The 18,137-nt window shown below is 31.2% G+C and overlaps 1 protein-coding gene across 1 annotated transcript; it reads left to right on the top strand.

Moving 5' to 3' along the window:
* The first annotated feature begins 3,767 nt into the window (after positions 1-3,767).
* Positions 3,768-11,239, top strand: LOC148167280 (uncharacterized). The gene is made up of 8 exons (XM_088048085.1): positions 3,768-4,730; positions 4,790-4,895; positions 6,137-6,404; positions 7,183-7,409; positions 7,460-7,856; positions 8,493-8,840; positions 10,790-10,981; positions 11,031-11,239. The coding sequence occupies exons 2-8, from the start codon at positions 4,824-4,826 to the stop codon at positions 11,162-11,164; spliced, it is 1,638 nt and encodes a 545-aa protein (XP_087904211.1). The 5' UTR covers positions 3,768-4,730; positions 4,790-4,823; the 3' UTR covers positions 11,165-11,239.
* Positions 11,240-18,137: the final 6,898 nt, after the last annotated feature.

Below are 18,137 nucleotides of genomic sequence, written 5' to 3' on the forward strand. Positions count from 1 at the left end.
GATGTAATTTATTTTAAATTGATGGTTTTCTTTTTGAATGTTTCGTAAAATGAGCTCGCAAATTTTGTCTTCTGTACTTAGTTTAAAGGAAAATAAAATTTCTAAATTTCGTTGAATGACCATTGCGAAAAGGTTGAGGTAATAAGATCGAGTCTTGTTAGTTCATTCTTATTGTTACTCATTACAACTTTGCTTTTGTACCAACTTTCGGCTCATTTACATAATCTGCATATTTACAGTAATTTATTTTAATGGCGTTATTATCCAAGGGAACTTGGATAATACAGGGTTCTTTGACAGTTTCGAAACACTCTTTGATCTTTACAAATATAAGCGTTAAATAGCAATATGCTCACGATTACTTCAGAAATTTCAATTAAAAGAGTCATAGTTTTTAGTTTTATTTGACAAAGAAATTTAGAGAGTTAGAGTTAATTAAGAACACCCACGGTATCGCAAAACAAATTACATTTCTGCGAGTTTATTGATGAACACCCGATAATGTTTAATGCGTAATTAATTTTCTATATAATTTGTTACCAATGACTAATTATGTGCAAATTGTATTATATTCATGCACACCAAATGGATTTCCATAATTAAAATAATTAATTAATTCGCACGTTACGAAAACTGTTTATACACCTTTTACATTAATAAAACTTTATTTTATCGTCGTTTCAGCATTAACATGTATGAAGAAAATATTATTATTATTAAAATGAAGCTTTCATTATAGGGCTACAAATTCAACAATCTCAATCTCGTAACTTTCAGCAGGATGTCGTCGCCGGTTATACTGCGACAAAAACGTGTAAAAGCTAACGAATTGCCACAAAAAACTTTATAGGTTTACCTAGGGCAACTGGAGAATGAAAAAGGGAATAGAAATTTTGCCATCTATATTCTGACATATGAATTCCGAGATTTATTAGCGTGGTAATAACCTGCACTACAATGTTTTGTTATCAGACAATGTATTGTTTTAGTTTAGTAGAAATTTTGATAATAAACGTGCGTGCTTCTCCCCACAGTTTTATAAAAACAGCGACATACTATTAAAGTCGGGTTTTCATCGTACAAACTAAGCTGCTTATTTATTTTGCGAGGTACGCGAAACCGTTCCAACTCGTCATTTAGTTTTCAGAGTGTTTGTCTTGTAGGGACTTTCAAAATGACTTCTTTTGGTTCACCAGCATTATGAATCCTGAATCTAAATTGCTTGACCTCCAAAATTGCCAAACTTATTTTGTTTATTTAATTTTTCCGATAAAATCGTTGATTGCAGGAAATATATTTTCAATTTTATGTATTGATAATATAATGAATTTGTTATCTCCTGATTTATCCCAATGGAAAGTTTCCGCTGAAAATCGAAACAGGGTAATTTAATTTAAGACGAGATGACGAAAGGAAATAACGCCCAATCTTTGTTATATAATGAAAAAAACATATTTCTACTTACAACGTTACAATTTTTGACCACAACCTACCTTAAATTTACAAAGAATTTCCCTGAGATTACTTTTATCTAAAATGACAAAAGATTAGTTTTTGATGTATTAAGTACCTGAACTTTACCCTAAAGATAAGACGTACTTTATCTCTGTCAAATTTTATTGCTGTGAGTTTGAAGACGCTTTAAAAATATATTATTCACATTCCATTGGAAAATTCCAGTATGAAAAAGTTGGTTTAAAAAATAGCCAAGAATTAAAAACCCGAATTATTTTTTCCGTACAATTTAATTATGCATTTTTCATCTTTAAAAACTTATCTTTCTCTTCAGTTTTCAGAAATAACAAGTAACAAAATATTTGGTCTAAATTCGGTCCAAAAATAGTTTAAACTAGAATGTAGAAAAAATCGATTTTATCCGGAGCAAATAAACAACACATTTTAACACTGTTTCAAAGAGATAACGAATCTTTGAAATGAATGCACAGGAATGTTTAATTTATTGCCGAAACGCCACATGCATTTTAAAAAGAAAATAGTCTAAACAGAATTAAACAATTAAACACTATTATATATACAGGGTGATTTTAAAATAGCGGCGGAAAAAATCCATTACAGCTTATTGTAAAAGAAAAAAGTTGGCAGGTTTCGTTTTTTAAATTGCTGTCCCAGTTTTAAGAAAAAAATAAAAGAAAATGTTTCCAATTTTTATGCTACGCGAATGATTACTAAGATTACTAAGGTTACTATGCATTATTAACGAACAAAATGCTTTGCGTTGTTGTTGTTATTTTGTGGCGCTGAGTGATGCCAGGATTTTGGAATTTTTGCCTTTATCTTCAAATTAATAAAAATCACCGAAAACGTCTTCTACATAATTCCGTAAAGTCGTGATTTTTTTTCCGCTTCTATTTCAAAATCACCCTGTATAATGCCAATATTTTTTACATTATTAATAACTGAATAAGTCTGGAAACTTCATATACTGTCTAGTTCGGTTTAATTGCTTTTAAATTGAGTTATCAAAGTATGTTTTTATACAATGCCTTGAAAATATTTAATAAACTCGTAATATTTTTACAAATTTATGTGTTTGGTTGAAACGAAAGCTCTTTATGATTAATTAATTTTACAAAACGTTCGATAAGCACAAAAAAAATCAATTTAATTTCACACAAAGAGAAAAATTAATTTCGAACAAAGCAGAATAGGCTGGCAACAGTTTAATTGTACACTATTCATCGATCCTTAATCGGTTAATCCTAAAAACAACTTTGAATTGTTGATCTTGAAAGATAAGTTGACTTGAAACTATAAATGGCAATCACGAAATTATTGAGTGACTGGTAGAGTAAACTAAAATAATACTTTGAAAACGAAGGATTCATGTTATCTGCATTAAGCAGGAACAAGAACGATTAATCATATTTGTAACGTGATTTCCACATTATCTGATCAAATGTCACTTTACAAGACATTTGTAGTCGGTGAGCTTGAATGGAGGTATCAAGAGACCGTTTCTACTTTTCTTTTCTTTTTATTTTACTAACTATGAGATAACTTATGCTAAAGAAATCGCAGGCTGCATTGTATCAACTCCCTGGACGGAACACCAAGTCGTGCAAAACTTCTCTCAAGAGGAGAATTTAAATGAAATGTTTCCACTATTTAGAATGTCCTGTGTTTTCAACGGAACGCTGCAGTTTAATTCAAATAGATAATGTGTTCAATAGTTTGAATTTAATTCCACATTGATTGTTCGTTGAATTGCATAGAAATTGAAAAAGTGTGTCTGAGTGTAAATGCACAAGGATCTAATTAAGTCGTCTTAATTTCCTTCAACAAGTTGTCTATTTTGACTTGTTTATTACCTCATTTTGGTAATTGGTTTTATTTGGTAATGGAGTGCGATTTTAATAGAACTCTCTTTACGTCAAGTGTGAGTCTGGTGTTGGTTTAAATAATATTATTAAAGATGTTTAACGTTTATTTCGTAGAAGCATTAGCCTTGGGGAAGTAAGTACTCCAAACTTGGGGAATAACCCAATTAGGAGTTGTCTTTGATAAATCTACTCACGAGAGTTGAAAATTTTAATTGAAGGAAGCCACCAATAAAACGTAAACAAACTTGTGTTGGTGCAAAATACAGAGTCTTGATTACAATAATAAATAATAATGATCTGATCGAAGTCTCCTAGTTCATGGAAAAATACAAATCGGAAATGTCGCGCTAGAAAGAAAACGAGAACGTCACTAGTTCAATACGCTATTGCTCATAATATAACATGAATATTCATGAATTCTCGAACCTTTCTGTTAATACCCAAGCACGCGTTCGAAATCGTGAACCAAAGTGAATCTCTACAATTCTTTAATAATAAATTAATTATAAATGAATAAACTATCAAACACATGCTCTCCATGAAGCCACGTAAGTAGTCCACTCATTTTCTTTATATCCAGTTTTTATATGTTATATTATCACGTGAGTGATAATTTTTTCTATAATCAGAGCAGCAAAATAGGTACCTATCAATAAACACTTCACTTCGATAACGCTGTAATAGAACTCCTATCGCATTTATATAATCAGTAGATGACTTTATTTGTGACTGAAATGATGTGAAATTCTGTTACGGTTTTCGTAATGATAGAAAGTTAGAAAGTTGCCTGTTCCAAAATATTCCGCAGAAATCTGTTAAACGAGTGTTGTGCTAAGTCGTAAAATCGTTACAGAAGTGTAGTCTTCTTGTTAAAACAAATCAATAATTTCGTGGTTGTTCCTCTGGTACGTAGATGGCGGAGGAAACTCTGCAAAAGGCCCAAATAACTTGAAATCCCATAATTCGATCATTTTGAACTTTGATCAAGAGAAAAAGTCGTCAATGAAAACCGAGACATTAAACACAATTATTTTGTGATTTGTACACACAATCTTCGGGCACAATCCGCCACAGCGCCAGCGTCGTCATAATTCAAAGGCAAATTATAAATCATATTGTCGGCTCTTATAGTGAGAAATAATGCAGAAACAATGTTACTGGGGATAGTGAATTGACAGATCATTAATAACAGTAGGGCCATAACTTTAACATACATAGCGAGGGGCGAGTTTTTTTGCCTGTTTCTTATAAATGGCATTGTTTCCAAATTAAATATATGTAGCACGAATTCTGAAATTAATCACAGCTAATGTACCCCGTGCCGTTAAAATTTAATTGGATGAATTAAAAATTTTCATTTTACTACTTTTATGACCGTTATGTGATAAGGTAAGTTGATTAAGTGTATATCATGTGATCCTCTCACAATATGTGATTTATGTTATTAGTACGAAGTTACCCTGTACTGAACTTGCCGTCACGATGAAACCTGAAACTGAAGTTCCCGATGGAGGATGGGGTTGGGCAGTTGTTACCGGAACTGCTATAATAAATGTAAGTTGAAAACTTCTGATTTTTTATTCTCGCCGGAAAAATCTCTATTATAATTACACTTTCCACGAGGGGTTTTTACGACGAAGATTAATTTAAACAGTGTCATATATTATGCAATTGATTTGTTTTACGATTGTGATAACATCTGGATTAACAGATCATTCAAAATGTAATGTTTGCTATAATTGTTCATGCGGATGGCTCGTGGAAAACTGTTACAAGATTACAACCACCAAGTGCATAAATGTGATGATAATACAACAAAATATACCTTTTATTCGCATACATGTTTACGAGGTTGTCTGTCCACATTTGTCCAGTAAATTCTGTGGAAAGCAAATATGATAATAATGAACATTTTAAATTAAACTGTGGAACTGGTATTTATTTAAACTGATTTGATTAGTGATTACAAACTAGTGTTTATATTTAGTACTTCTCAAACCTGCTCGTATCATTGTCCATTTTAATAATAATGCAACCGCTTTAAATAAGTTTTTAATAAATCCTTCAGTTTTGATTCCAAATAAATATTTATATTTCTTGTTATTCTATGTATAGATAAGTAAATATGATTATATTAAATGATTTTTTAATGGACATTAAAGTATTTTCAAAACTTTGCCAAACTGATAAGATGTGTTTTTATTGTTTAAGAAGTCATCACTTATGTTTTGGCTAAAACTGTTATTATCATAACAAAAATTGCAAGTTTAGAACACGGAAACGGAAATATTTAATTTCTCTATAGTTAGTTGATTATACATATATTTTTTGTTTGTTTTAATATGGAAACAAAATAATATCTATAACTTCACAAAATAAGCTAAATTTTTTATTCGTATCTTTCATAGTAAGAAAATATCTACTTAATTAAGAAAGATAAGCTAAAGCACATTATAAAAGTGAAATAATTTGAGTTTTATACATTTATGGGCGTGCAAAAGCAAACAAATAAGTATTTTCTTCTTCTGAAAAAGTATCCATCACTCCATCCTTGTAACGGAAGAGGATATTGTAGAACAAGGGTTCGAATATGTTATGCAAAACACGATAAGTAACTCTATAAAAAAGTGAAATTTTCATTTTAGTGTTGCCATCTCATTGTGATTCAGTAAAACCTCGACACATTTTCGAGCAAGTGTTTACCAGGTACGAGTGTTCTTCACGAGCGGACTATTATGTTTACTTTGCGGTTGTTTTGGTAGTGTTGCAGATTTATAAAATTTTGATTTTTTCAGGTGTTCAATCAATCTCTCCTGTCAATGTTCGGTTTGATTTTTGGTTCAACTTTGGAAAGTATCGCTGGAACGACAGGAGTAACGACAGTAATGAGTGTAAACGTTACTGTCAGTAATTTCTCAGGATTGTTAATAAGTCCACTATCTAAGTATTTTAGTACAAAACAAATTACTCAAATTGGAGTGTTATTGGTGTCAGCAGGATTGGCGATGTCAACTTACACAAAAAGCTATGCAAGAGTTACTTTTGGATACGGTGTACTAACAGGTATTTATTTATCTTTAATAGTCTTCAGAATGCTTATTTTCGTTTGTTAGACGTTTAGTGTGTTCTTTGAAGATGTAGCCCTCAAACGTTCTTACGTATTTCCAAGTTCCTTAATACTTAATAATGAGAAGTATTGTATCTAAAATTACGAGTTTGTTACAAAGCTTGTTAATCCTTCTTAAGAATTGTACATAGTCGAATAAATGTGCATAAGAAGCCGTCCTTTTGCCTGTTCAATTGAAGGATTAAAATTACATCACCACAGATATCTCTGTGATAATTGCAACTGATATTGCATGTAAATCATAATTAATTAGCAGCTTAATCTTTAAACTACACGTGTGCTTACTTTATCTTTAAGTCGGAAATTACATCTAAAACAAATATTTTTGCTCAGGTGGTTCTTGACACTGCATCAAACGTCACGCTGCAATAATACAAAATTGAAAACATTGCGGTTGTGTTAAACAAATACTCGGTTTTGTTTTGTTGTCAAATTTAAAGCAGTATTTATTTTATTTACATTTTTTCCGACAACTAGTAATTATCGTTGTATTTATGTTACCTTGTTACACAAATGAAATGTAAACCTAATAATGGTTATTTAAGCCGGACAGCAGTTTACGTGTTTATCTTCAAAATAATAAATAAAAAATATGAATTGATTAGTTTTGTAGTCATATTGATTTGTTATTTTGATTTGTTGTGCATAAATTGGCCTCAAGACCGTATTAAAACGAATGGAACGGCCAGGCTTAATAATTTTGTGTCATTTTAGGTTTGGGCTTGGGCCTGATAGCATCGTCAACCTTTTTAATTATAAATTCATATTTTAAAAGGAACAAAAGTCAAGCCGTGGGTCTGTCCATGGCGGGGACTAGCATGGGTCAAATGGGCATGCCACCCGTCGTAGCTCATTTAATCCAACATTATAGTTTTGATGGTACTATTTTAATTCTGTCTGGTTTGAGCTTGCACGGTTTGATAGGATCAATGTTCTTCCATGTAAGTTAGTTAGTAATTGTATTTGTATTTTTGACGGAGTTTATTAATAGCCTGTTAGTAAGCACATGTTACCAAGGAACAGACCGAAAACAAAGAGCTTCTTCTCACGGCTCCGCGACAGGATTAGTTGTCGCAGAAACCGAAACTCTGTTGTTATAGAAAATAATCTTCCTCTCAATGGGAATCATTTTGAAGTACAGAATAAATATGCCAATAACAATATAGATAGAGAAGCAAATTTAATTAAAACAGAAGTAGAAAATAAAGAGACTGTGATATGTAATGAATACAGCGTGGAGAATGAAAAGGTTGATATTATCAATGAAAGTCAAAGAGAAGGTGTTGATGAAGGTGTGTCTAATAATTTAGAAACCAAGCAGGCTGACAAATTTCACTCTTCTGCATCTGACAACGAAAACAACGAAGTAGAGGAAGAAAGGATGCTAGGTAAGCTTTATTTTATTTACTTAGAAATTTTTGAAAGTCGTATTTATTAATCAAACTTTTCCTATAACCGGAAGTTTTAACGCGTAACATCGTATTTGTACCAATTTTGTCGGCTTAAAACGCATCCGCACGAAAATCGCGTTTTAGATGCTGAAAAATTCAACGCATAGCTAATAAAAAATATTCATGAATATCCTGCATAAAAAAGAAGTAAACCTGTTCCATTACTAGAGTCACACTCACATCTCATGTTTCTGAAATCTCTTGTAAATATACAAATTGACAGCTTTTTTTGAGATGTTAAGACGTTAGTTCGGGATGTAAGCGCGAAACAGATCCCATTTCGTTTGTTAATAAAATAGGGGTATAGTGGTTTAAAAGAAAAACTTTTGCTCGTAAAGAACTCCTCTCACATTCAAAGCCATTGTTTACAAGAACTATAAATTTCGTCAAATTATTGAGCTAGATTTTACTTGTTTTGTATTCTGCTCTTTCAAGGCATTCGCACGGCTTTTTCACAGTAAATTTTCATACATGCATTCAAAAGTTAATTTCACCGCCAAGAACAGGATGGATTTGCAGCAAATTTTATTTCCTTTTATTTTAACAAAATTGTTGATTCTTTTTCTTTTTCAGAATCGAATAAGCTTGTAAACGAACAAGAAACTAAACAACCAAAATCGTGGTGGCAAAAAACCATCGGCCTTTTTGATCTTCACATTTTACTCGATGCAGTTTTTGTCCACATTATGGTCGGACTTTCTTTTGCTTACACCACCAGTGTTTCATTTAGCACATTTTTTCCTCTTTTCTTGACAGAAGACTTGGATTTAACTATTATTGATGCTTCAACTTGTATGTCAGTTTTGTCCTTCGTCGATTTTATCGGACGAATATTAGTGCCAATTATCACGAAACGACTGAATGTTACACATAGAACCATTTTTATCATCGGCTCATTCTTCCTGGCCATCAGTCGATCATGTAAGTATTCTTTGTTTCTTAATTAAGGGCAAGTCTGAATATAATGATATCTTATCAGCAAAATACGTCAGGCTTGGAAATTTTGTTTGGAATTGTGGTTTCGATAAAAATCGAACAACATGTTTAAAAATTTCGAGTGTACTATTTTGTTGATCAATTGGAATTTACATTGAAATTGGCTCTTGTTGCCAACTTACTACATATTTTATATACAGGGTGAGTCAAGCTTGCGTAGTCTTTCTGTGACGCTGTAAATAACTACTATTTTTAAGAAAATGAATTTAGATGTCTGAATAAAATGCATATTTTAAAATTAATTTCACTTGTCACAGATGCACCATTTTTGCAGAATCGCATAATTATTTGTTCTTTAAATGCAACCTACCACTTTAAGTAAACTGTGTTTTTTCTCTTAATTTGATCAGAAATTAATTTTATGCTTAAATGTAAAAAATAAGCTGTAAATTTTTAGTGTAATGAACTTTTTATATTTTCGTCATTTTTTTGTCTTAACCTTTGCGTGAGTAGAATAGACTAGTTTTGAGATATTTCATGAATTTATGGTATTGATCAAGAACCTCCAACTTACCGAGAAAGACCAAAAATTGGATCACTCAAACTGTTAAAACAATAATAGAAATACTTTGCGAAATGTAGCCATTAATTTATTTTTAAGAAAGATTGGATTTGGCGTTCATTGAGCTGGTGGCTTATCGAACATTTAACTTAATTTTGTTTCATTCTCTTAATTCATAGAATTTTTTAATAACAAATCATATAATTAAAAAAAAATGATTTTGTTATTATTATATTATTTATTATATTATTAACAGAAGCCATAAGGAATCTTAGGATTTAACTTGAACTACTAATTTTAAAGCTACAAGTATAAAATTTGGGGAAATTGCTATTCTTGACTTGTTTTTGAAAGAACAAATTTATACTTACATAAAAATGACGAATATGAGAAATTTTTGTGTTTAAAAGAATACAAAAATTGTTAACATGTTTTTTATTTTTCGGCCTATCGTTTCGTAGTTTTAAAGCTATCGAGATGAAATTTGATGAAGTCGCTATTCTTGGCTTATTTTTTGACTGAGTTAAAGTACATAATTATAGAGCAAAAAAGACAAATTTTAGAAATTTTTGTTTTGAAGTCGCGCGATTGTAAAACATGTAATTTTAATGCTATCGAAGTGAAATTTGGGGAAGTTGCTATTCTTAGCTTGCTTCTCAACCGTGCTAGTGGATAGAATGTTGAACCAAGTAGACTAATTTAAGAAACATTTTTATTAAAACGTGTAATTTTGGTGGTGTTAATGCACCAAAGAAGAGTGTCTATTTTAAACTTGTTTTTCAACTGTGCCAAAGTAAAAAATTGTAGAACAAAAAACATAAATTTAAAGAATTTTTATTCTTGCAGATGTAAGATTGGTTACTGAACGTGTCAAGTTTTGTCCTAATAATCTCAAAAGACAATAATGATGCTGAACATTTTTAAGTCTGATATATTTTTTGTGCCTTGATCTTTTTTTACTTTATTCAGTCTTATAATCTTACAACCTTTTGAATTGTAAACCTAGTCGTGCGACAATAATTCCAATGTCACAAACAAGAACAAATCGGAATACATCAAAAGACACAGAATAAAAAAGTGTCCGGAAGAGGTTTTGTGTGGAGAAAACTGTTTTTTTTTATAGTGGCCTTAGATAAAATGTAAAATAGTTATTCATAAAACGTCACAGATGACTAACCCTGTATATGTAATGTTGTAAAAACAAAGTGTGAGAGATATATGCTGGCCGAGTATATTTCCAACGTCTGTTAGCAGAAATTAAAACCGATTGAGAATTTTTTCTGGTGAGAAACGTTGAGCGAATATTCCAGTCTATCTAATACAATTATCCAATATAAGTAAGTTTCGTAATTATCACATAAAACTCTTTCAGTGTTAGTTCTTCAGACTACGTTCCCGATGTTAATTATTTTCTCGGCCGTTTGTGGCTTAGCCAGAGCGGCAACAGTTATCAACCAAAATCTTGTTATCGCAGAATACTCTAAAGAGGCGCACGTTTCATCCGCCGTGGGCCTTAACATGGTTTGTAAAGGAATTTTCGTCCTCACCATCGGTAGACTTCTAGGTAAGAATCTGTTTTTTTAAAATCTGTTTTTTCATTTTTGTTATTTTAGGAATGTATAAAGATTCAGCTCATAATTTCGCCGGATGTATTCACATTATAAATATTATGTCAATGGGCGTAGTCGTGTCTTGGACAACGGAACTAATTATAAAATGGACGTGTCGAAGAAAAATTTCCACGTGATAAACCAGTCAGTATTGTAAATTTCGTAGCATTAGTTTGTTGGCGTTTTGTTGTTTAATAAAGATTTGTTTTTAATTTATTTGATTTTAATAAACTAAATTGAGTCGATGGTTGGTTAAAAAATTACAGCCGATGTTTATTTTAAGCACAATGAATAAAACATTTTTGTTTTGTCGGTATGCTCTCAAACCCTGCAATGACAACACGTTGTTTAAACTGGCTTGCGGCTAAAACTCTAATCAAACAGTGTCCGTTGCGGCGTTGCTTTAAAAATTCTAATTTATTGAACTCTCAAACAACTATTGATAGAATTTATCTTTGTGAAAACGTAACTTTAAAATAAAAGTTGAGATTAAAAGCGGTTTGGACAGGACAGAAATATACTGCAGATGATGTCTCCAAACTTTTGTAATAGGGGAGCGGTCTCGAGGTTTTTATCAAAATTTTGTGTATACAATTTGGAATAACTATTGATTTGCTTAGATTTCTTCAGACTTCCGAGTAGGTCAGTGTCGATATGTGAGCTATCACTATTTATGTTCTGTGCGTGCTGGTAAGATACAACCTTAATCTTAATTTTTATCGTATGAATTATGAAAGAGAACTTAATTACAGTTATAAGGATTACGTTTTCAAGCTCAGTCTTAAGTCACTTAATCTCGACATTAAAGCGCTTGCCGTAAAATATGGTAATCGTAGATTCGAAGTCTTTCTGTCATAATAAAAAACAGTATTACCAACCCAAACTGGAAATAACTCATTTTTGACTTGAACGAAATCCAAATCCATTTCTATAATAACTTATAAAAAGAGCGGTTATCGGAAGCAGCCAAAACTGCTTGATGATTTTTGGCACTTTTAACATATCTCGAAACACGTTTCCTAATATTACAGTTCTAAAATATTGCCACCAATGAAATACAGCTTGAAATGGATGAAAATATATTTTATGTGCTGAAAGTGAACTAACAGTTGGAAAAATGTCGTAGATATAAAAAGACATTTTGAACAACTACAAGCAGGATATTCCTTTAGCGATTTGTCTTTTCGAGCTGAAATTGCCATATGTTTGCATAAGCATTCCCTCAGCCATCCTCATCACCAAAGTGCGACATATTTTATTAATTGAGCTTTACTTGATTAAAGCTAATATCGCAAATCATCAAAATAGAGATGCTTTCATCTGAAAATTACAGATTCCAAAGCTCATAAGTTGTTACTTTAAAGAAAATGGTCATTGCTAAATAAAGCTAGTCTAGATATAATATATAGCTACATATCGGAACAACAAAAATATTGTGATAAAATTTAGCACTTATTATCCTTATCCTTGTGCTTTAACTGTAACTTTAAATTTTTGAGATACATGTTAATGCTATAAATAAATGTGCATAGAAATAAAGAAATCAACGTCCGAAAGCAAAATAACAGAAAAATAACACATTTTAATTGCAACGAGTACCACATTATTTATCAGTAATTTGATTAAGAAATGTAAATTTTTATATTTCGGTATTAAAATAACTTTATTCTATTTTCAAGAATCGTACTAGAAGTAGGTTCATTTTTAAACAATTTTTGGTGACTTTCATTGTGACACCAATAATCGTGCTGAAATCACAAATTACTAAAAATCGTTTAAGAATAGCTCATTTCAGCACGTTTTTTGGTGTCTGAATAAAAATTACTAAAAATTGTTAAAGAATGAAGGTTATGTGCCAATTAAGATGTTAGTTTGACTTTTAAAACAAAATTTAAAATAAAAGCCGCAATATAGAAAATAGTATCTAAAACTCGTTGCAGAAGGCAATTCCAGCATTCGTTCATTCAGCGCATGCTAGAATATAGACCAATCTGCAGTTTGTTTTAGGATACACTATTTTGTGTAGTTTGAACAGTCTTCGTCAAATTCAAATAATCTCGATGAAGAACTTTGTCGATTTTAACTTAGATTTGCAACACAACAAGTTCTCTTAAAATCAGCCTAATAATTTAAATTTTGAAACCAAAACAAATTCTTGTTTAATGAACAAACATTATTAATAAATTAACAAATGATTTGCCACTTTATAAATGAATAATAGTCTGGAAAATAATTTAGTAGTCTATACAGAACGATTCATGAAATTTGACAACTCCGGCGAACGTTAAATGCAACTAAATATACAATTTTCCAGAGCAAGTTGAAACCTTTATTCAATTATTGTATTTTATTTATTATGGAATTTGAACGCCTTTGTATCATCTAACATTTCTTTTTTCGTTAAGTTTCTAAATAACTCTAAAAATAGCTAAGTATTTATGAAATAAGAGGCAAAAGTAATTCATTTTAGCATTATTAGACTAACCATCGAGTCAAAGACAAAATGGATCAACACGTCGTGATAAAGGCGTTTTTGCCTCGTGTTTCGTACTAGATTGTTTCTTATTCAGTAAAATGCATTAAAATAATGTTTTGACACACTTTCTTATGTCAGATTTTGACAGTTTTTTTATAATTTGTGACAAGATAAACGTCATTTTGTAAATGAAATCCTGTTTAAAATGGTATTATTTTGCTACTGAATTTGGAAAAATAATTTAAAATTAATTAAATAAATTAGGTTTTGCTTAAATGAACAATAATCATGTCAAGTGATAAAATGAAGTACTGCGTCTAGTTGCAAAAATAAATATTTTATGTTGAATGTAATCTAAGAATGGAAGTGTTCATTTCATATTCATGTACCTATTACATTTTTGTTGAATTATAGATTATGGTCTATGTCTTTACATTTTTGTAGTTTTTGATAAAGGCTATTTAGGTTTGATGAGAAATGAGAAAACTACAGTAAATTCACATTTCTTTATGAAGATACATATAAATAATGTATTACTGGTTGAGAGACTTGTTTTTCTAACAGTTCAACTTTTCTTTAAAAAAATATAATGGCATCTCTAGGCTTGCGTTTTAATATGTACTTGTTTTTTATTTGAGCGGAAAATTGAGTCTTTAATTTTAGTTTAGACAGAAATCACGTCAATCAAAGAGAAATATCGAATTTTGACCAAACTATTTACGACTAAATCCCAAGATAATGCTGTTTTCAATTTACAAGCAAAGAAAATCAATACGAAATATTTCAGTCTCAGTATAAATACAATCCACACCCTAAAAGTTGTAAAACATGTAATTATTAAAATCCTCATTGGTTTCACTTCGATGTGATAAAATAATGAAATTTTGTTATGGCTTTATTTCTGGTAGCTGTTTGTGTTCGCAGATCCTGTCATTTCATTAAGTAAACTTTGATTTCGTTGTCGTTACGTGGGTGATACCATAAATCTGAAAGGTGGTAACAGTTCTGTGGTTTAGCCTGTTAGCTAAGTTTCTCCATTATGTATTAGATTTACTCAAATCTAAAAACTTTCAGAGTCTGTATGTTGATGTCCGCTATTTATTTACATGCAAACCAAGTTTCACAGTATTCAAAGTTCAGCTTAGTTCATCGATACAAATTTGATTTAGACAAAGATGAGAAATAAATAACAAATTAACTCAACGAAAATATTTTATTTGTACAGACTAAACATTTACGTTTACAGAACAGAACTCGGTTATTGTATACTCTTAGAATATTCAATTTTCTGTTTGTGGAATCGCTAAACTTTTGCTTTTTAGACAAATTGCTTGTAATATTTGAGGAACGGTGTTAAACTAAATTAGTGTTAATTGAGTAGCAACAAATTTACCTGCTGTGTTAAAGCCCTTTTATCGTAAAGTAGCTTCAATTGATGGATTGAACTGCTTAAACATCATTTAGCCTAGGCCGCATTTAGATGAATTTATCTTGTCTGACTGGGCTTAACAACAGTCAGTTCATAACGCTACGTCTCTGGAAACGTTATAAAAAAGTACCTCCATCTTTGTGAAAGGTCTAATTTTGAGATATTATTCATACACTTTGGGTGTTGAGGTAAACCTTGATGATATAGCTTTACGGCACTGAATTTCAGGATTTTCGCTTTTATGTTGTGATGAGGCTGCAACGAATCCAAAAAATCGAACCACTGAACATTCAAAGAAAAACATGCAAATATCTTTTCTATTTTTTATTGCAGGACGTGTTGGGAAATATTTTGGGATGTTTGGATGATTAATGAAAGTAAATATTTTATCCAGTATAACTAATGTAATAAGTTGTCTAAATACGTTGTGTACGAAATTAATTGTAATATTATTTAGTTGATTAATGGAACTATTTTTAGATGCGCTTAAAAGTTAATGGTCTTTGTAAAGTTAGCTTTTTTGATTGCAGCACATAGAAGAAAGCATTTGATTAAGAATCAATCAGTTGAGAGTTATGTGGCATGACCCGAGTTTGGAGAGTTGCCAGAAGCAAAAGGTCTTTAATTGAGAATAAAAGTGTTTAAATTTATTTTAAAAAAAGTTTGTTTTAATTAGGTAGATGTTCTAATTGCCGTTAAGTATTAAAGGGTCATATTTAACTATGCAGTTTATCTAGTGCGAAAAGTTAAGCACATTAATTCTTAAAATCAATACGGATCGCAACTAAGCAGAAGTAGAAGATAAATTCGCATCTCGCGACTTTTCTTAAAACGGATGAGATGAAGTTTGAAATTACGTTGCGATAAACTATGTTGTGAGGCAAATGATATTAATATTTATAAAATGATCAAATTTTCTTCCCTAATAAAGGTCTGTATAAACTTTTAATGTTTCCTCCTCATCGTCCGTGGCGGTATCTTGAAAATACAATTTTGTTTCGGTAAAAGTTTACTTTGTATATCGTTCTTTGTGTGGTGCAATATTAGGTCTAAAATAAGTGCTTATTCTGTAATATTTTATGCTCTTCTGTAGCTACGTATTATTATATGCAGAAATGTTGGTTAAGCCGAAGATTGAAATAATTTCCTAGAAATGGAAAAAAACATTTTGATTCAAAGTTAGGCACGCGAATTGCTTGTTAAAAATAATTAAATTTACGTAGTTGTAGCGTTCGAATTAAACGGGGTAGAAACGCTATTCTGCATGTATGCAAGAAAATTGCTTTCAGGTGGCGCTTATACAGTTTGGGGAATTGACACCCGATGCATGGAATTAAATTTAATAGAAAGTGGGGGACACCGAGCGAGAAAGAGATTCTTGCATTCTTTCATTCTCACACACATCAAGAAACATGAATTTTCGGTGAGTCCAAGACCGATTAATGGACAAATAGATGAGCGCAACAAAGAAAACCATAATTGCCATTGGAGCGAGGAAGATAAAAATAATTTACCCCCATCAGCGCGAATGCATGCGTCGTGGCATTGTTTTATCATTTTTGGCAAGACGAGGTGTTAACATGATTGCTCCTTTAGTAATTCTTCGCTATTAGAGGGATTTGGTCCTTCGAATGCAAAATGCAACAATTTTATTTTTTTATGAGTAATGATAGGCATTGTATTTCTCAATGAATTTGAGTTACAATTTTCGAGAACTTTGTCGCTAGGATGCATTGAGGGGAGTAATGCCACCCACTGACACTACTCCTCTCCCACTTCTTATTAAAATTGTTCCCATTCATCGGGTATCAATTCCCCAAACTGTATATGATGGTGGCAAAGACGCCAGTGTGTCCACATAAGTCGCCTAATCTCACTACAGAAGCGAGTTGTTTGAGAATACAAACTCCGGAATTAGTAAAAGAAAAATTGCGACTTGTATTGTAAATGAACGTGAACAGCCCAGTTTTCTGTTTAAAGATGCATCTCGCGTGCGAGAGCTCTCCTCCAATCTCGAGAATATATACATACAAGCCTTGAGCAGTAAACACAATTAGCGTTTGTTTTCAACATTCTAATAAATCGGATTTGCACTCCTATTTTGCAGATAAATAATATGCTTCCAAATTTTCTTCTTTTTTATATCGTCATTAAAATCCCTTTGCTCACAACCCCTACATCATACTGATAATAACTCTGTTGCATCTTTTTTATTTCCTCTCGACTTCGCATTTCCAATACCGAACATATTTTACCAATTTTGACGGCATAAGACGAAAGGTAAAATAATGTGTTCAACTATACACCGTATAAAAGTAAGAAACATGTGAACTGGTTTGTCTTGAATAAATTATACGTTTAAGTACTTTGTAAAGTCAGATGCGGGCTGATAAATCAATAATTATTTACTAGTAAGTCTATCAATTCCAGTAATTGACTTTATTGGTTCTGACATGCAAACGCAAATAAATACCTTAAAGTAGACAGTTGTTTTTTATATTTCATATAAGCAACTTAAGATAATTAAGTGATCATTAGAAGTTGCAACAAATTGGAATTAGCTCCATCTAAAATAATTAAGCATCACATGGACAGTCGTTAACAATTTAAATAGGAGAACTTTATAAGGAATCTACTAAATCTGAATGCTAATGAAGAATTTATATTCTAGTTTCTAGTTCTGAATTTTTAGAAATCTGCAGGATCACACTTAACAAATGCGAAAAACAACTTTGAAATATTTACGATAACGAAAGGTCTAAATAGTGCTGGTATTTAATTCTACTAATAATCACCGTAGAGAGTAACTTTTTTTAAAGGATTTGTTAAAATTTGCATAATTAATTTCGAAACTAGTTAGTTTAGTGGTTGTTTTTGGACTTGAGAGTTTCTGGTACAACAAGGTTAATCAATTTATAGTTTGTAAAAATATTTTTGTTTCGAAGTAGCGCACTGGAAATCAATAAATTACATTTTGAACTTTGTAGTATACATGACTATTAATGCTTTCATGCGAGTTGCTTTAAAAATTGATATCTTACAATGTTCAATTAAAGTATGTAGTACAGTAATGTATGACTAATCGGACACAAAAGTTGCCAGCCTTCAGTCGGATTACCCAAAAATCTCGATTGTGCGATAAAAAAAAACTCATACTTAGTTTGCTTTTCTTTCTGTCAAGTAATTTGACATTGTCAAACTGAGA

Source organism: Gnatocerus cornutus, chromosome 10 (genome assembly GCF_029298725.1).
Source record: "Gnatocerus cornutus isolate USDA-ARS CGAHR chromosome 10, icGnaCorn1.1, whole genome shotgun sequence".
NCBI classification, from domain to species: Eukaryota; Metazoa; Arthropoda; class Insecta; order Coleoptera; family Tenebrionidae; genus Gnatocerus; species Gnatocerus cornutus.